This window comes from Aegilops tauschii, chromosome 3, assembly GCF_002575655.3.
Source record: "Aegilops tauschii subsp. strangulata cultivar AL8/78 chromosome 3, Aet v6.0, whole genome shotgun sequence".
In the NCBI taxonomy this organism is placed as follows: domain Eukaryota; kingdom Viridiplantae; phylum Streptophyta; class Magnoliopsida; order Poales; family Poaceae; genus Aegilops; species Aegilops tauschii.
This window is the reverse complement of record NC_053037.3, coordinates 629526915-629546113: the sequence shown is the minus strand read 5'-3', so window position 1 is coordinate 629546113 and position 19199 is coordinate 629526915. Positions and strand designations below refer to the sequence as shown.

The 19199-nt window shown below is 47.6% G+C and overlaps 3 protein-coding genes across 4 annotated transcripts; 2 read left to right on the top strand and 1 right to left on the bottom strand.

Annotated features, from left to right (window-relative positions):
• The first annotated feature begins 1758 nt into the window (after window positions 1-1758).
• LOC109775728 (dnaJ protein P58IPK homolog B) lies at window positions 1759-6439 on the top strand. Of its 2 annotated transcripts, none has more exons than XM_020334721.4 (9): window positions 1759-2135; window positions 2788-2950; window positions 3351-3552; window positions 3669-3829; window positions 3935-4028; window positions 4119-4331; window positions 5003-5083; window positions 5716-5934; window positions 6058-6439. In XM_020334721.4, the coding sequence occupies exons 1-9, from the start codon at window positions 2069-2071 to the stop codon at window positions 6232-6234; spliced, it is 1377 nt and encodes a 458-aa protein (XP_020190310.1). In that variant the 5' UTR covers window positions 1759-2068; the 3' UTR covers window positions 6235-6439. The 2 variants fall into 2 exon arrangements, with proteins under 2 accessions (XP_020190310.1, XP_073367512.1); XM_073511411.1 differs by having other exon boundaries at window positions 1940-2234; window positions 2708-2950.
• Window positions 6440-7650: 1211 nt separating this feature from the next.
• LOC109774802 (zinc finger CCCH domain-containing protein 33) lies at window positions 7651-9697 on the top strand. Its single transcript, XM_020333867.4, has one exon. The coding sequence runs from the start codon at window positions 7953-7955 to the stop codon at window positions 9513-9515; it is 1563 nt and encodes a 520-aa protein (XP_020189456.1). The 5' UTR covers window positions 7651-7952; the 3' UTR covers window positions 9516-9697.
• Window positions 9698-16202: 6505 nt separating this feature from the next.
• Window positions 16203-18170, bottom strand: LOC141020871 (uncharacterized). The gene is made up of 5 exons (XM_073495827.1): window positions 17868-18170; window positions 17404-17686; window positions 17062-17276; window positions 16803-16940; window positions 16203-16208 (listed from the first exon to the last, which is right to left on the bottom strand). The coding sequence occupies exons 1-5, from the start codon at window positions 18168-18170 to the stop codon at window positions 16203-16205; spliced, it is 945 nt and encodes a 314-aa protein (XP_073351928.1).
• Window positions 18171-19199: the final 1029 nt, after the last annotated feature.

Genomic DNA, 19199 nt, shown 5'->3' with positions numbered 1-19199 from the left:
TTCTTGCTCTGGACCCCAAACAATATTCTCCCCAATTTTTTCCACCCATTTCTTCACTGCCTTCTCTCCCATGTTCTGTAGAACTTGTGGATCAATCTCTGTATACTCAACCTCCCATTTAACAATTGTGTCTCTCTGAATGTCCTGTATGCTACCATCAACTAATTTTGCCTTTGATGGAAAGAAATTGACCGTCAATTCGAAGGTCCGAGCGGCAGCATCCCCTCTGTCAGTGGCGGACAGTGTGAGCCCGTGAGAAAGAGCAAACGAGGCCCTAATTGCATGCAAAATTGGATCGGAGAGAGGCGCATTACCTATTCGAAGTTGAATCTGGCGGCTCCATCTCAGTATGCCCACGGGCTCCCCTCACAACCTATCGATTCAACAAGCGAAAAAAGATGAAACGAGCTGAGATCTACGGGCCCGAGAGAGGAACTGGACTAGGGTTCGAATTCACTCACCATTTTCTAAGGACGAAGGCTCCGCCGCCGTTGAGAACGAGGGCTCCGCCGCCGCCGCCGAGAACGCAAGATCCGCCGCCACCGGAGAAGAAGGGGGGGGGCAGAGTGGCGGGCCCGGCACGGTCGGGCGGCAGGGCACGGTCAGCTGTTTTGAGGACCAATTAAGTTGGACCCACATGTCCTAACATAAACGGGCTTGGTTGACGACCAATTTAACCCCATTTAACACCCCATGTGGCCCTGGGCTATTTACACGCTCAAATGTGTCGCATCACAGCCATTCATTCGAACAACGTCGCACTCCTTCCAATTCACATCAAAGATGTCGCACAGGAGCTATTGGCCCGCTAGCAAAGGTAAAACCAAAGGTGAGCCGGGCCATGAATGACATGTTAACAACAGAATATACTCGAGATGAAGTTAAGAATACCCTTTTTAGCATGGGGATTTCAAAGCCCCCGGTCCGGATGGATTACACGCAGTTTTCTATACAAGATTCTGACACATCTTATTGGGGATGATCTTATTGATGAAGTCTTATTGGCAGTTAACTCAAAGAAGATTCCGGATGGGTGGAATGAAACTACAATAGTCATGATTCCAAAAAATGACAGCCCCGATCATATCATGTAGTGTCCAATAAGTTTATGCAACGTCGAGTATAAGGTGATTTCAAAATTCCTTGCGAACCGACTCCAGGTATTTTTTGCCTGAGCTAATTTCTCCGATGCAAAGTGCTTTTGTATCGGAAAGGTTGATTACTGATAATTTCCTTGTCGCTTATGAGAGCTATCATACCATTAAAAATAATAGGCATGGAAAGTCTGGAAATTGTGGGGTAAAATTGGACACGCACAAGGCATATGACAGAGTGGAATGGTGTTTTCTTGAAAGGGATTTTAATTCAGCTCGGTTTTGATTTGGAATGAGTAAAACTTATCATGGAGTGTCTAACATCGGTCACTTAATTATAGGGTGAGACTGAATAATGATGTTTCTGGTAGCTTTGCTCCTTCGACGGGACTCCGCTAGGGAGACCCCCTCTCATCATACCTATTCTTATTGTGTGCTGAAGGCCTTACTAGTCTCCTGATGCATGAAGAGGAGACTGGAAATTTGACAGGGGTGAAACTTTGTAGAGGGGCTCCTAGTATGTCACATTTGCTATTTGTCGATGTCTCGTTCATTCTTATGAAAGCAGATGAAAACAATGTTGCCAATCTGTGAAGGGCTTTGGATGAATATTCTGCGGCGTCGGGTCAATTGGTAAGCGAGGCAAAATCCTTGTTCCTCTGTTGAATCTAAAGCTTAGGCAGGAGGCGTATCGCCTGAGTTTCCGTGTCCGAGGGGGCGTTACGGAGGGGAGGGCGTAACACGCAGGCAGCAAAGAAAGGCCACGCGGCGGCAAGCCATTGGCCAGGCTACGTGTTCCCCGTCTTGGTCTTCTTCTTCTTCTTCTTCCTCCCTCCCCCTTGGCTGGATTGGAATTGGATGGGAGGCAAATCAAATCGAATCGAATCCAACGGGACGGGTGGGCTGAGATCTACCCTCACCTCGTAGGAAGGAAGTGGCCGCCGGCGAGCGGTACCTCGAAAGACGGACAAGAGATGGCGTGGCGGCTGGCGCTGCCGCTGCTGCTCTTCTACTCCCCCATCCTCCTCTGCTCCTCCCAAGGTAAATCCTCTTGTCTTGTCTTGTCTTCTCCTCCGATCCATGCCCCCGACCCAACTAGCTAGCGCTCTTCAGTACATACATACATACATACATAGATTCGCTCTGCTCCGCTCCGCTCCTAGTTTTCGTTTTACCTTACCTATGTCATTAGATTATCTATGTATGCAAGGGGACTATTAGCGGTAGCGCCCCCATAACATTAGAATTTAGAATGCTGATGGGATCTTGCTTGGTTGGGGTTGGTTGGTATGCAAGGGGAGGGTACACTCACCTCACCTCCCCTCCCCTCCATGGCCTGCCCATGCTCTTCCTCTTCTTGTGAGTGCAACACCTCCCCCATCCTTGGGAACGAGGAGCACAAGCAGAGAGAGGATTCTAACCAATTACTGATGAAAACCAACTTATCGTCTTGTCAGACTTCTTACCAACTCCTCATCTACTTACTCCACCAATTAACATACATGTTCGTTTTCACACATCAACCCTGTGTGTAGATTCTTCACCCTTCTCTTCTCTTCTTCTGTTACCTACAACACCAGTGTTTCTTCTTCTTCTTTCTTTTTTTACAATAGAAAATCCTTGCTCCAGAACAGAGCGCTGCAACGACACTAAATCATAACCTGTATTCTTTTTCCTTCCCATTCTCCACAAGTCCAAGACAATGATCCCTCCAAACTGTTCAAGAGCGCCTCCGAGATGATGAGCCTAAGGAAATACGACGGGGCGCTCGGTCTGCTCAACGCTATCCTCGAGCTCGACCCCAACCATTCCGAAGCTTACAGGCAGCGCGCAACAGTGCTTCGTCACAGATGCAGGTAATCATTTTTTTGTCCACTAATCAAGACCTACTTTACTTGTTATTTCTAATTCCGGCTGCCATGTCCGCACTTGTAAGTTGCATATATGCTCCCTCCGTTTTTATTTACTCCGCGTATTAGGTTTGTACACTTTCAACAAGATTTGTTATTGTAAATGTTCATACTGTTCTCTACAAACTTGGTCAAACTTTATACAAAGTTTGACTTCAGTTGAGTAAATAAAAACGGAGGGAGTACAAACATGAGGATGGCTACAAAGGTAGAACTAGTACATCTTCCAAACTGCTCCTTTCTACTGCCCGCCCCCACAAGTAGCTGAGTTTAATGGCGTTCATTTCATATTTTCACTGCTCCTTCTTCCTCAAATCCCTAAATAATGTGCTTTTCTGAACTCTAGACACAAGGAAGCTGAGAGTGACTATAACAAATTCCTGGAGCTCAAGCCCGGGACTGCTTCAGTGGAGAAGGAACTAGCTCAGCTGCTGCAGGCTCAAAACGCATTGGAATCCGCTTATACCCAGTCTGATGCTGGAGAATTCTCAAAAGTCCTGGAGTACGTCAACAAAATCGTGCTCGTCTTTTCTCCAGGTTGCTTAAAGGTATGTTTTAAGGAGTATGTATACTCCACCTATTAATCATGTGCAACCACAAATACTCCGTGCCCTCATGTCTCATTCAGTAAGCCACAGTAACACGACAACTGTTGTTTTTTCAGGCAAAGCTTCTCAAGGCTAAAGCGTTGCTAGCACTGAAAGACTATTCGAATGTTATTTCGGAGACAGGATTTATTCTCAAGGAAGATGAAGATAACTTGGATGCGCTGTTACTTCGTGGTCGAGCATACTATTACCTTGCTGATCATGATGTTGCCAACAGGTAAAGTATTGTCTGCTGCTTTTCATTTGAAAAGGTGCCAGTACGGGCACATAACGCCGGTAAGATTAAGTATTCGCTACACCAATAACAACACTTTCTGTTTAGGCACTATCAGAAAGGCCTACGTCTAGACCCCGAGCATTCAGAATTGAAGAAGGCATATTTTGGGTTGAAAAAACTTCTAAAGAAGACCAAAAGCGTGAGCTTTATTTGATAACTTCTTTATATTGGTTAAACTCTGAGTTCACGACACCGTAACAAGAAAATAAATAAAGTGGTGGGCATGCAGGCTGAAGAAAATGCTGCTAAGAGCAAGTTTCGCGTGGCTGTTGAGGACTACAAGGCAGCACTAGCAATGGATCCAGACCATACTTTGTACAACGTACAACTTCATCTTGGGCTCTGTAAGACTCTGGTTAAACTTGGAAGAGGCAAGGAGGCAATCAGCACCTGTACGGAAGCACTCAGCATAGATGAAGAACTTGTTGAAGCTTTGTCACAGGTAACATTGCTTGCCTGGATTACACACAACCATGCATTCATGTTTAGAATGCAAATATAGAATGTTTCAGATCTTGGTATGCCATGTTTCGGATGCTAGGAACTACCTGCTGGCACAGATACCTGTCATACATGCATCTTGGCTCCTATTGCCTTTTGCGGCTACTTGTCCATATTGGACTATAGCATCAAGGAAATTGTTTGCTGTCAATAGAATTGCAATATCTTGCACTTTCCATATGCTTAGCTTATTATATCTCTAGAGTGCACAAGTAAATTACAACAGATATGGTATTCAGTTTTTCGTTACTGGTGTTATTTCAGGAAATTGAAATTATGCACTATACAACAGAATGAACTTACTCATTATGCCAGATTTTGTAAACCTTTTTTTTGCATCAAAGTACTCTTTATTGCAAGGTAATCACCATATTATCTTTTACAAGAGTATCAACAATCTCTACGGGTGGATCTTCCATCCACCCCGCACGCACCTTACTTCTAGCTAGTTTTGCTAAATCATGGGCAACACAATTAGTCTCTCTAGGAGCATGCTCAAAAATAATATGCGGGAAATCACACGCAAGGTGATATATATCATCAAAAACTGCCGCCGATAGACTGAAAGAGCGGTGAACCTGTTAATTGAACTGTTTCTCATACTTGCTGCAGAGAGGTGAGGCTAAACTTCTAACGGAAGATTGGGAAGGTGCAGTTGAGGATCTAAAAGAGGCTGCCCAAAAATCCCCACAGGTGAATTTTATGCAATATTGCTTTGCTGTCCTGAATTTATCACAGCTGTCCCAAGTATATCACAGCTAAGCTCATTTGTGAGCATATCTTTTTTTTTTTCTGTTCTAACTGAAGAAGCCTAAGCTCTCAGTCTGTCAGAGCATGCCAATTTCCTTTTAATACTTGCATCTTGCTGTATTTGATTTACTCTCGGATGATGTGCTTCTGTTGGCGTGCATCTTGTTACTCCCATTTCCATTAGGCTGAATACAATTGTCATCTGACGAAATAGGTTTGTTATGCTCAATGAGTAGCCTACATAAGTAAATATCGTTCTCAGTGGACAAATCATGTGTTTTAACTGCTTGGATGGATGACGTACACAGCAATAGATCCTGCATTAGCTACACTTTGGTATAATACGGGGTGCAACTTGTGGTTAAAAGTTAACTCTCTGGCTGAGGTTACACGCACAGTAGAAACTCTGCTGTCATGCTCTGTTTCCTGTCCCTGTCCCCTTTATTATCTTTTGAAATTCCAAAATAAGGATCACGCATCTCCAGTGGATAGTTTTACTTGCAAGCTTGGTTTATGGCTCGTGTGAACAAATGAAGTGTGGTCTGACAGCGAGTTTTCTGTTGACGCTGACTCAGGACATGGCAATCCGAGAAGCGCTCATGAAAGCCGAAAGGCAGCTGAAGCTGAGCAAAAGGAAAGACTGGTACAAGATCCTGGGCATCTCGAAGACAGCGTCGGCCGCGGACATCAAGCGCGCGTACAAGAGGCTGGCGCTGCAGTGGCACCCGGACAAGAACGTGGAGAACCGCGAGGAGGCGGAGAACATGTTCCGAGAGATCGCCTCTGCATACGAGGTACTGTTTTAAGTGATGAAAAGGGAAAGAGAAAAACAAATAGACACAGCAAGATTGATTGAACTAGGTGCGCGGCTTTGATATGATGTTGTTTCTAACTGTATGTGCGTCGTGTATGTGCAGGTGCTTAGCGACGAGGACAAGCGTGTGAGGTACGACCGGGGAGAGGACCTGGAGGAGATGGGCATGGGGGGAGGCGGCGGCGGTGGCTTCGACCCGTTCGGCGGAGGCGGTGGGCAGCAGTACACGTTCCACCACGGCGGTGGGTTCCCCGGCGGCTTCCAGTTCAACTTCGGTTAAAAGCAGGCCAGGCTTACTGTTTAGTTTTCCTGTCCCGGTCTTTGGTTTAGGAGGGAGAGCTTAACGACAACATGTGTTAATTATATATATCTAGCTAAGAGCTTTTACTGTCTTGGCTCTTACTCTGGTTAAAGAAAGTTTTGCTTAAGCACCAATTATACAACAAATTTTCCCTGAGATTAATTGTACTACTGTATTATGATTATAGCTGGTGATTCTGTGATGCATCGACCAGTTGATTGGAAATAAGCTACTCCACTACCATTAGCAATTTGCGGCCTCCTTTTTCCGAAGGAACAAAAAGGAAAAGCGGCTGTTTTGTGGATTGGTTGGCATCAGCTGTTAGTAAGAGTAACGGGGTGGTTGTTCTACGGACAAAGAAATTAACTAATTAATCAATGCTGCTAGTGCTAGGTACGTTAAGATCCAGTAGAGGGTAGTGATCGAGGGAATGGGCTTGAGACAGTGAACTTGAAGAATTGAGGAAGGGACTCGTTTTCTCCCACTCTCTCCCTCGCAAGCGGATAGGGGAACCCTAGGCCGCTGGTCCCCTCCCTTCCTCTTCCAGCAGCTCTCCCCCGCCACCGCCAAGCGGCAGGGCCGTTTCTTCCTCTTAGCTTGGGATCTGGGTTGGCGTGGGACGGCCCACCGGCGGATGCGTCGGGTTGGTGCGGCGCTCAGTGTTCGAGTACGTGCCCTTTATCTGCTATGTTGTACTCCCTCCGTCTCATAATATAAGAACGTTTTTGACACTAGTATAGTGTTAAAAACGTTCTTATATTTTGGGATCGACAACGATGGCCACAAGTGTGGCAGCGTGTGAGTTTGACTCGGCCAAGGTCAAGGACCAGTGTAAGGCTGTGCGGTGACCGTCGACAGCTACTAGGTTGTGTCTCCCTCGATGCACGGGGATTGACTGGGGACGCAGGCGTGGACACCTCCTACCGTGGAGGCTAGGTGTCCTAGATCGTGTCGTGGTGCTGCATTCTGGTCATCCTACTAGGTTTGAAGCAAGTCTGTGAATTGATGAGTAATATGAGTCTTGTGGTTGTTGAAGATAGTTAGAGCTAGGAAGATACTATTCTAATTAGTTATGGAATGAATGAATGTTGTTGGTGTGCTGAAGAGGATGGAATTAGTAAGATGCCGTTGGTAGCTCAAGAGATCCAGTACTAGTGAGCCTGCCTGCCTGCCTGCCTGCTCCTTGTTAGTTACTCCATTAGTGGTAGGCTTGACCGTTGACTGGTGAATTGAATGGAGTTGAATTCAAGCTCCCTCATGAAAGAAAGAAACGAGGTAGGTCTGGTCGTATGGAAGAGCGAGTCAAGGAGTCAAAGGGTCAAAGAGCTTGCAACTTGAAGCAAGATGATGAGAAGAGGGGGAAGAAGAAAGGAAGCTGCCGTCTCCTCTAGTGGTAGTGGGTGAGAGTGACCCCCCGTGCCACTGAGAGAGCAGCAGCAGGTGCAGGTGCCGGGAAGCATCACGCACGCGCAAAATGAGCACCCATCCGCACACGCACACGCGCTCAAGGGAAGCTTCGCCTCCCTCCCTCCACTAGGGTCTAGGGCAGGCCACCCGTGTCCGTGCGCGTCCTGCCGTCTATATAACCTCCACCCCATCCATGGCTTCCCGGCATCCTCAACCGCATCCACTCATCCATCATCACCGAATCTCACCTCCTCCACCAAGCAAACCAAAGGAAGCGAAGCGAAGCAAGCATGTGCCCGGGCCTCCGCAACGCCATGGCCTCGCCCTCCGCCCGCGCCGCGCACGACCACCCCTCCTCCTACCTGCTCGAGCTCGCCGCCGCCGACGACCTGCCCGCCTTCCGCCGGGCCGTCCAGGAGGACAACCTCTCCCTCGTCGCCGCATCCCCGTGGTACGGCCCTTCCCCCAAGCCCGCCGGCGCCAGCAGCAACAGGAGAACCACCCAGCAGCTGGCGCTCCACCTGCGCACGCCCGCCATGGTCGCCGCGCTCTACGGTAGCACCACCGTCCTCTCCTACGTCCTCTCCATCGCCCCCTCCGAGGCCGCCCGCGCCTCCGCCTCCGACGGCGCCACCCCGCTCCTCCTCGCCCATGCTGGCCGCGCACCCTCCGCGCCCCACGCCGCCCGCCTCCTCCTCAGCGCCGGCGCCTCCTCCTCCTCCCTCCTCGCCCTCGACCACCACCAAAACAGACTCCCCTCCAGCCCCACAAAGAAAGACACGGACACCGCGGTCACCACCAGGAAGACGGCCAAGAAGGACTACTCCTCCTCCGCCGCACACGCCCATTCGGACGCCGCCCAGACGGAGGACATCAACGCGGGCGTGTTCGCCACCGACGACTTCCGCATGTACAGCTTCAAGGTGAACCCGTGCTCCCGCGCCTACACGCACGACTGGACCGAGTGCCCCTTCGCCCACCCCGGCGAGAACGCGCGCCGCCGCGACCCGCGCCGCGTGCCCTACTCCTGCGTCCCCTGCCCCGACTTCCGCCGCGACCCGCAAGCATGCCGCAAGGGCGACGCCTGCGAGTACGCGCACGGCGTCTTCGAGTCATGGCTCCACCCGGCGCAGTACCGCACCAGGCTCTGCAAGGACGAGGTCGGATGCCCACGCCGCATCTGCTTCTTCGCCCACGGCCCCCGCCAGCTCCGCGCCGTCAACCCCTCCGCCGCATCCATGGCATCGCCGTCGCCCTCCTCGACAACCTCGTCGCCGCCGCGCTCCTCCTCCAGGCCGGCGCTCACGGCGTCGCTCAGCTCGCGGGAGCTGGACTTCGACGCCGACAGCCAGTACGCGCGCAGGATGATGATGGCCAGGGCCAGCTCACCGCCGGACAACTACTCGCCCGACCTCGTCGCCGCCTACGTGCAGGCGCTCTCCTCCCTGCAGCACCAGCAGCAGCACCAGCAACAGCAGCAGAGCAGCGCGCGCGGCAGCACCAAGCCGCCCATGGGGATGGGGGGGCTGAGCGCCCGCGCCGCCGCCTTCACCAACCGGAGCCAGACCTTCGTGCACCGCTCTCCGTCCCCGGCTCCGTCTCTGGCTCCGGCGCGGTCGTTCAAGTCCCCGGCGCCGTCGTCCATGCTGGCGGACTGGGGGTCGCCGGACGGGAAGCTGGACTGGGGCGTGCAGGGCGCGGAGCTGCGCAAGTCCACGTCTTTCGGGGTCAGAAGCAGCAGCAGGACGCATGATGCGACGAGGCAGGAGGACATGTACTCGTCGTGGATGAACGACGGCGGCAGCGACATGCTGGCGGCGCGGTGGTCGGACCTGGAGCAGATGGTCGCCTAGTTAATTAATTCACATTTTCGTTACAGTTTTTGTAGCTGAAGAAGAAATTAAGAAATACTACTCCACTCCACTCCACTCCAGTATATAAGGAGAAACAAAAAGATGGAAGATATGTAATCGTTCTTTGTTTTTTTCAAACATGTTCTGCTCGAACAGTGATAAAAAGAAAATTTCACGCCCAATGATTCATGTGTCGTCTTTGGCTCATTCCAATTTTCTATATGCAGCCGCCCTGGATACAAAGCTGCTCAAAAAAAGTTGAATGAATGAATGATTGAGCACACTTTTAATATTAAAAAATGACAAAACATATACTCTACTAGTAGAGGATGTCGACACGAGGAGGAGACTTTTCCTAATGGATGGGATCGGATGGGATCGGCATTGAGTGAGTAGTGGATGATGAAGGTGAGGTGATGCATCGCTGTCGTTCATTCAACACCATACATACAAAAGCATCATCATATTGCTTTTGCTTCTCCCTTTTCTCAAAACAAATCAAATACATAAAAGGCACATCCTCTAACCAATTCATCGTCATCATAATTTTTCTCTTCTTCAATTCAATGACGAGCGTCACCTTTGCCTTTTCTCTGCAAACTACCTTTCTCTTGCGCCCTCATCCACCCTCTCTTTATAGACTTCGTATTCAATAATGCTAAACATACAAAGAGTTACACGCAATTACATGCTGACTAGGATTTTTTTCATCTACTAACCAATCACAACCTTGCCCCCCCCCCCCCCCCCCCCCCCCCCCTGATTTTCAGGGGATGGGCCGCCTCCCCACATATTAACCAATCAAATTAACCCTCTTTGTAAAACCTTGTAACTCGTTTGTACGTGTTGTTGTCGCTTTCGGTGCCATCAAGCCGGAGGGAGCGCTTCAACGCCTTGACCAGACATGCCTCTATGCCCGACTCAGACACACGGTACTCGTAATGCATCGTCTGTACCGTTTGCCATTGACCTCGTCTCACCTATCCTTCTTCATGTTTCCTTCCTTGTCTTGCCCCACCCATCTGTCCATCGTGACGATTGTTTGTGTGCATCCGATCGTTTGCACTAGTTTGTGTTTGATGGGAGTTATTATGAAAATTGACACATGGAGTTCAACGTCGCACTGGGCTATAGAACCTGCTAGTAGCTAAGCTTGTGTGGATATGTGTGTGTATGATCTAACAACATGTCCTTTTGTCTGGACTTCCACTTTCTATGAATTTCCTTTCATATTTAGTTGCCCGTGTGTTTCTTCTACTTTTCTCTTGCAACGTACTAATTATATTCAGTATTGCTATTTCACATCTAGATGTGAGACTAGACGTGAGATACTATCTCACATCTAAACCATTGTCTTGTCGTGTACGTCCTAAACCAATCTCCCTGTCCGCCTCTGTCCACTCCATTTCATTATTTTGGGCTGTGTATCAGCGTTGGATGGGCTGCTTTGTTTGTTTTTTCTTTTTCTATTGTTTTTTCTTTATTTTTTGTTTCAAAATCATGAAAAAAATCAAATTCATGTTTTATTATTATTTTTTACTTTTTATTTATTTTTCTCTTTTTTTATTTTATATTTTAAATTTATGCTTTTTTTGACTTGCAAGTCCCTCCTCGACTCGCAACTCTGGCCTGACTTTTTTTTATCCTAGTCGCAAATTCATTCTCGACTCACAACCCTGTATCAACCTTTTTATGTCCCAATTGCAAGTCCATCCTCAACTTGCAACTAGGGCCGACACTTTTTTTTGTCCCAATTGCAAGTTCACCCCGACTCACGAGAGGGCTCCGACTTTTTTTGTGTCCTAGTTTCAAGTCCACCCTTGACTCGCAACTAGGGCCCGATCATTTTTTTTTCCTAGTTGCAATCCCACTCACGACTCGCAACTACGACCCAGCCTTTTTTTGTCTCAATTGCAAGTCCACTCTCGTCACGGAACTGAGGACCGGCCTTTTTTTTTGTCTCAGTTGCAAGTCCACCCTCAACTCGCAACTCTGATATGACATTTTTTTTGCCTCAGTTGCAATTCCACCCCCGTCTCGCAACTGGGTTTGTAGTTGTGTTTCCTTCAAGTTGCAGGTCCATTCACGACTCGCAACTGGGACACGTAGTTATTTTTGTCCCAGTTGCAATTTTGCCCACGACTCGCAATTGGGCTCGTAGTTGTGTTTTGGTCAGTTGCAAGCTCACCCTCCAACTCGAGCATTTTTCTTCATGCATGCAATACATGACCATATTTCCAAATTTTACTTTTTTGTAAATGGTTAACATAAAATTAGTGTAGTAGTATATAGAAAAAAAAAGCATGCATGTCTTTTAGCTCATGCATGCACAATTTTTTTTCAAAACATACTAGGGACTTTATTGATTAATGATCAATGGTAGACAATACAATCTTGTACATATACATGTACGCGTTCGAGGATGACCCAGAGATGCATTACATATGAAGCTTAACTAGCTAGCATTGGTGAGTGGGCGAGTGCACATACCCTGTCTCCATGCATGCATGCACGGTTGAACTATAGAGAACGAAAGCAACTAGCATGGCCATGTGCGTGTGTGTGACACCCAGAAGAAAGACTGGACAATGCGTACAAATACAGGTGCATGTACATGTATAAATACATGTGCGCGTGTACGAACAAGTGCTGCCGGCCCAGATCTGTCCGTCAAAAACATTTTTTATTGCCTTTTTGCCTTTGTTGTGTTTGTTCAAAATGTATAATAGGTAACAACAGCGAGAAAAAAAAAACATACAAGGCCGGCCCAAGGAATGAGAGTGCCGTTTATGGCGGGGCTGGAGGATAGACAAAAAAAGAGACAAACAAACAAATTCAAAGACAAAGAACGGGGCGGGATTTGTTTTGAGTGAGTTGGCGCTGACATAGGATGACATCATGTTAGATGTGACATATTATCTCACATCTAAATAAGATATAGACGGACCCAATTATATTTGCAAACTATTGTAGGCTTTTAAAATCCATATGCAATTCGTTTCATTTTGTGCAATACCTTCATCTATATGAATACAAGTTGTTGAGAGCACTCCAAAGGGAGGTGGCGCACACACGGGTGGGACACGGCCCACTTTTGTGCAATGGCCGCTACTACAAATCAATTGACTGATTTTGGTAGAAAATAAGTCGGGTTGACAGCCGTCTGATTACCCCACTGATGGACGTCGGATCAAGCCCCTCCAAGTGTCTCTGTCCCTCGCCTTTCTGGGCAGCAACGCCGCCTTCCAGCAGCCGCTGCGGCAAAGCTCAATTCCCGCGGGTCATAGCCACCGTCGTCGCTGTACGCTGCACTGCAGCTCTCGTCGCTGTACGCTGCACTGCAGCTCCCGTCGCTGGTGAGGTACGCCGCACTTCAGCTCCCGCCGCCGGTGAGGTCGGCTGCACTGCAGCTCCCGCCGCCGGTGAGGGCCCTCCCACGCCAGCGATGTGCTGCACTGCCGCTCCCGCCGTCGGTGAGGTCCACCGGTCGCAGTACGACGTGTCGCAATGCAGCTCCGCCGCGCCAGTAATGTCCGCCGCACTGCAGCTCCCGTCGCCGGTGAGGTCCACCGGTCGCAGCACGACGCGCTGCACTGCAGCTCCGCCGTGTGCCGGCCATGAGACGGACGCAGCACCATGAACGCCGCACTGCAGCTCCGCCGCCGGCGAGGTCCGCCAGCGAGTACAACATCACATGTTGCATTGCAGCTCCGCCATGCCCGCTGCGCCGTGCTGCGCTGCAACTACCCCGCCCGCCGAGATCTGCAGAGGATGCAGCACCACGCGTGCTGCGTGGAAGCATCCCCGCTGCCGGCGAGATCCACGGGCGCAGCGCTACTTCCTCCACAGCACCGGCCATGCTGCCCCGATATGCTTGGCAACACTAACACATCAACGAGTCGATGATGGTCGGCAACTCCTACCGCAACAATGGCCTACGCGGGGATGGAGCGCCAGCCCACCACCGGCGATGACAAGAGCAGTTTTGGAACGGAGCATGGAGCTTGGGCAGCAGCATTTGGATTGTCCATGGGTCGCGGTGGTCAACGAAGAGAAACAGGAAGAGGCGAGAGGTGGAAGACGGAAGGGGATTGACCCGGAGGGAAAATGAGTGGCTCGTGACGTGCCTAGGAGATGAGGAGATAAGGCCCCGTCGGTGTCTGCCCCACAGGGACACGTGGTGAGCGTAGGGGACGGTTTACACCAGCGATTTTATCATCCGGCTGAATCTGAACGTTTTCCTTGTGCAATACCTTCATCTATATTTGCAAACTATTGCAGGCTTTTAAGAGCATGTCCAACAGCCGCGGCGCGCTGAAAGTCAGGATACAGCGCCGGGTGAGCCAGGTTTTGCGCGCGGGAGTGCGCGGGCTCCAGCGGCCGCCGCAAAATAAAGCTGTCCGCTTCTGCCTAGAACTACTACTCCACTCAGGTTCATCCACAGATCCACTTCTGCCTCGGCTACGGCTGTCCGCTACAGCATCAGGCTCCGTCGACGTCGCGCAGTGCCTCGGTAAGCCGTGTGAGCAGACTGCCCTCTCTGTATCTCTCTCAATCTTTCCCCTATGGAATTTTTGGGAAGTTGAAATATTGTGACCTCCGTAGCTTTGTAGTGGAGGAAAATTCTAATTAGATGTGGTCTTTTCATCTTGCCATTGTTGGAGATGCAGCTCCCTGTATAATTTTCTGCATCTCCCAGATTTTGTAGCTTTGTTACCTTAGTGGAGGAACCTTTGGTGAGAGAAAAATTAGTGGTCATCTGGTCATTGATTTTGTAAATTAGATGTTGTCAATTGGATTTTGTACTGAAATAGAAAATGTCCTTTACAGATTAAGAGGGACCGAGGGAGGCAGTGATGCTTAAGGGGAAAACCATTGATGGTTATATAGTATTTTGGGTATAGTTTCTTTTGGAGTCAATTACACTGGTGGTGCCACAACTTGGCGTAAATGATCACTTTGATGCTAGAAGTTGTGCCGTACATTAAAGTGGTGCAAAAACTTGACCCGGACATGCAAATATGGTTATTATCCTGTTTGTATACTGAATCTGTGCTGACTAGGCGTGTGGACCCCGCTGTCAGCGACTAGACCAAGGACAAGGGGCATGTGGCCTGTTTTTTCAAAAAAAAGAATCCGAATATTGTTTTTTTAATTAAAAATGGTGGAGCGCCCAGGTTTCGAACCTGCAACCATCTGCAAAAAAAGATGTGTATCTAACCACTACGCCATATGTTTCATACTTCTAATTGTGGTTAACAATATTTATATATACACTTGATACGCAGGTGGAGCTTAAATGGGCTGCAAATATTGCGGCTCATTTGCACCAACTATTTTTTAAAGATATTTATAAAACGTAAGTAATAAAACTTATATTCAAACATTTATGTGTTATAAATATTATACAAACAAACGATGATTTGTAAATATACACCCCGTATTATATTAAAAACATATAATTGATATGGATATTTCTGTGTTATAAATTTTGATAATACAAACATTTTAATAATAATATAATTAACATGATGAATTATAAATGTGCATATCTGTATTAACTTAAATAGTATACATGATTGAATATTCAAATCAAAATTTTAAATGTTAGAATATGAATATTTTTAATTATAGAGACATTGAACTATACAAATGTGCATATAATTATTAAAATGCTTGTATAATTGAAACAATATTTTTAGTTGTAGTTTATGAAATATTTGTACTATATAAAATTTTAAATTTTTTATACTTCACAATGTCAATTATATAATAGTTAGTTGAAAATGTATGGTAGAGTGGTTTGGCCCGTACATGATGTAGCAAGTGGTTTTGGGTTCAAATCCTGGCGGCACCTACTTTTTTGTTATTTATTTTTAACAGGCAGAACCCGCTGGTCACTGAGGTGAAGAATGCCACGTCTACATGGACCTTTTTTTAAAAATCAAAATTCCGAGGTTTATTTTGTGAAAATCAGGCCACACGCTCTTAGGGTCCACATGCCTAGTCAGTGCACATTTCGTATACAAACGGGATAAGCAACCGTATTCGCACGTCCGAGCCAAGTTTTTGAATCACTTCAATGTACACCACAACTTGTAGTACTAAAGTGACCGTTCGCGCCAAGTTATAGCACCATCAGTGTAATTGACTCTTTCTTTTGTTCTGGAGCTGATCCGTAGTGAACTGAATGCTCCATGTTAAATAGCACTTTGTAGTGAACTGAATTCTCTACTGATTATAAATGTATTTTGCAAGCTAATCTGGAGAAGATCAATATAATTATCTGTACTTGATATTTGCAATATCTAACTTTCTAACTTGTTGTATTCGTATGATTTAGTATTTGTTTTTTATAGCTTCGCCCCTCCAAAGATTTCTTTCAAGCTCCGCCACTGCGCTCAGTGGTGTGCTGTGCTGCCTGGGTCACTCTCACCCACTGGACGAGTGTTAGGGTCACACAGCGGCAGCAGCTGCTTTGCTTCCTTTCTTCCTTACGACCAGAAGATCCACAATGCAAGTATATATATAGTTGTCAAGACCCACAATGCCACAACACTTATCTATACTATGTATATGCATATTGATCTATGCTGATTTCATGCTCTTGCAAACCATATTTTTTTTATGAACAAAAAGCTCACAGTACCTCCAATTACATTTCGTGAAATCCTCTCACATAACGCCTTACATCTAATACAAAATTATGTTACATCTAAAACAAAATTATGTAACGCCTTACATCTTCTAATTGAAGGAGTACCACAACTATACAAACAACTAATATGTGGCCTCCATCGACGCCATACCTTCTCACAGCAAGAGGCGTGTATGTTTTCCGATAACCTTAAACATATTAGGCCTCTCTCTTCTCGGCACATATGTCCAACCAACTATTACCTCCAACACCGCACAACCCATCTTGCGAATAAGCACTTGATCGGAATGTCCTAGAGTGAGAGCAAGGTGTTCACACGCGTCACCACCAACAAGGAAGAGCGCCAACTTTTGATCTAGAGAGATAGCTACCACGCTCCGAGTTAACGGGATGGAGTCACCATCGCCGACTACCGTCGGACTGCCCGCTGATTCGTATAGAACGACATGATCCTTGAAGTTTCCGGGAGCCGAAGCGGCTACTCTTGAGATATTACATGGCCCCTTCAAAACATTGATTGCAATGGTGGCTTCCACGGGTTCGTGTACCAGTGCACATAAAAACTCCATGTCACTCAGGAAACTATACACACTGACCGCCATGGTTTGCTTGTATGTAGGGATGCAAACCCAATTGAATTCCGTTATGCCTTTACTGAAAACTCTATCTGCCCCTCCATCACACTTGATCTTTAAATCAGTCTCAAAATAAACGTTGTCTATCGGAACAAGTGCTCGACATGGATCTACCAAAGATAACATATCATCCTGCAAAAGGGTTCAAGGAAAGAAAAGATGTCAAACACGCCTTACATTTCCGAGCAAAAACGGTGGAATGATATAATAAGCAGCAATTAACAAGGCGAGGAACAAAGATCAAGGTACATACGGGAGAGCTGATGAGCTGGGGATCATCCCTTTCACGCCTAAACAGATAGACGCATCTATAGTCGACATAGTCCCTCGCTATAACGGTTCCAAACACACTGATCGGATAGCCAACATCCGATTCGCGCGCCTTGACAGAAATGACATTGAGGCAATATCGCTGGATCGACTCGGGTGAAGGTAACTTGTGGAGCGGCGGACCACGTTGGAAGCTGGCTGCACATGATCACAAATCAAAACCAACATGTATCACGTGCGTACTTATGTATTAATATTGTGTCGCGCAGTGAAGACCTAGAAGAAGAAGAAGTTTGGTGATGGTGACCGAAAATTGAACACTCACATTCTTTGTCGAAGTCGAAGAAGGCTAGGTTCTCAAAGTTGTGGTATCGACTACACTTGAAAGCATTGAGCTTGGGTTCGTATTGGGTGAAGTCCTGGCAACGGACTATGTTAAGAGCCGCCAACGCCTTCTCCACCAACTTGAGGTCATGATTGGCGTCGTCGAAGACGCCCCTGACGTCGAGGATATGGCAGGTCTCGCGTGGCGACTTCCCCTTGATCTTGCCGGCGAGGGCCCGGCAGGCCAGACCAAGGAGCCCTCGGACCTCGAGCTTCTCCGAAGCCTGCGATTTAACGGTGACTAACACGATCAATATATGCTTCAAAGCTCAAAAATTGAATTGTCTCAAAAAAAAAAAACTCAAAAGTTGAAGAAAAAAATACGGTGCAAGCAAGCACATGATTAGTTGCTGGTTGTGTGATGGGAGAAGAGATGGAGAGGAAACAAATTGATTAATGAATCACCAGGATGAGATCGTAGAGGGTGTCGAGGTCGACACTGCCGACGAACTCCGCGTCCCAGTCGCCGAGGTCCCGGTCGTCGTCGGTGGCAATGGCGTGCCTCTTGCAGTAGTGCAGAACCTTGGGCAGGACGTCCGCTCGGATGGAGCGGAGCAAGATGTGGGTATACTTGGTCTCGTCGCCGTCGGCGGGGACGATGTAGTTTTCGCGGTCGAGCTCCATCCTACGACGTAAGAACATGGACACCCTGGCCTCCTCCGCGGGAACCACGAAATCCACGCCCTCCTGGCTCCGCAGCGCCACCATCTCCATCCTCCTCCTCGTCGTCGTCGTCGTCCTCGATTCCTTGGATTCCTTGGATTCGCTTCTGCCTGCAAATTAAGTGCAGGGCTGCCTACGGACGAGGTGGTACCGATTGCATCATACCTAGCTAGCTGGGCTCCTACAATTCAATTCCATCTCGGACAAGGCCTCCGGTGTCCGCTCTGAATCCAATTACAGTACGGCCTAGCAAGGACTCCTAAATAAAAATAACTTACACTAGCCTTGTACTACAAATATAGAAAGTTTACACACACACAATCTGCCCAAATAATAAGTGCCAAATTTCAGAAACTTTGATGGAGTCAAATGATGATGGTGGTAATTTTGTGAGATGCATTGGGGGTGTCAATAGCTACAAAACGAGCTAAAGAACGTCAAAATCGGACTCCGGATGAATTAGTTATGGCCAAAACAAAATTTCAGCGAAGTCAGTTTTCTGGGCTACTGGACATCCGAGAATTCGGCTCTTTTTTTGGGCGGTCGGATTTCCAGTAAATACCGGACATCTGGTGGTTCCGAAGGCTCCATATGTCTGATGAGTCTGGGTCAACTCGGGATTTCATATCCGGGACGCGATTTTGGGCGGAAATTTGGGATTTCGGGGTCAAAATTGATGGAGAAAAGGAAAAAAAAATGAATGGATTTCGTGGTGGGGGGTTGGGAATGCCAAGATCCACTTGCCAAACAACAAAATCATGGATCAAACACAACAAAATCTCAAAAGAACCAACAAAATGCAAAAGATTTGGGAGGGCTACTTTTGGTGGGGATTTTGGAATTGGGACAAAAGCACACAAAATTAGGCTAGAAAATGAAGGGGGGACTCCAAATTCGTGATCAATATGGCTCATGATACCAAGATGATATAGGGTGGAACTCTATGGGGCCGGTCTTTCATGAATTGGAGGGGGTCCCGCGAAGAACAAGGAGAAAACACAAGAACGAGTCCAATCACACATCTACTAGACTAACAAACACATGGATCCACAAGGTACATGAACAACAAAGGAA

Coding starts and splice junctions, on each gene's coding strand:
- LOC109775728 (XM_020334721.4), top strand. CDS start 2,069: ATGGCGTGGCGGCTGGCGCTGCCGCTGCTGCTCTTCTACTCCCCCATC. Junction 4,029..4,118: donor TTCTAAAGAAGACCAAAAGC/GTGAGCTTTATT, acceptor GTGGGCATGCAG/GCTGAAGAAAATGCTGCTAA. Junction 5,084..5,715: donor CTGCCCAAAAATCCCCACAG/GTGAATTTTATG, acceptor ACGCTGACTCAG/GACATGGCAATCCGAGAAGC.
- LOC109774802 (XM_020333867.4), top strand. CDS start 7,953: ATGTGCCCGGGCCTCCGCAACGCCATGGCCTCGCCCTCCGCCCGCGCC.
- LOC141020871 (XM_073495827.1), bottom strand. CDS start 18,170: ATGGTGGCGCTGCGGAGCCAGGAGGGCGTGGATTTCGTGGTTCCCGCG. Junction 17,277..17,403: donor CTTCGACTTCGACAAAGAAT/GTGAGTGTTCAA, acceptor GATCATGTGCAG/CCAGCTTCCAACGTGGTCCG. Junction 16,941..17,061: donor CCCAGCTCATCAGCTCTCCC/GTATGTACCTTG, acceptor ACCCTTTTGCAG/GATGATATGTTATCTTTGGT.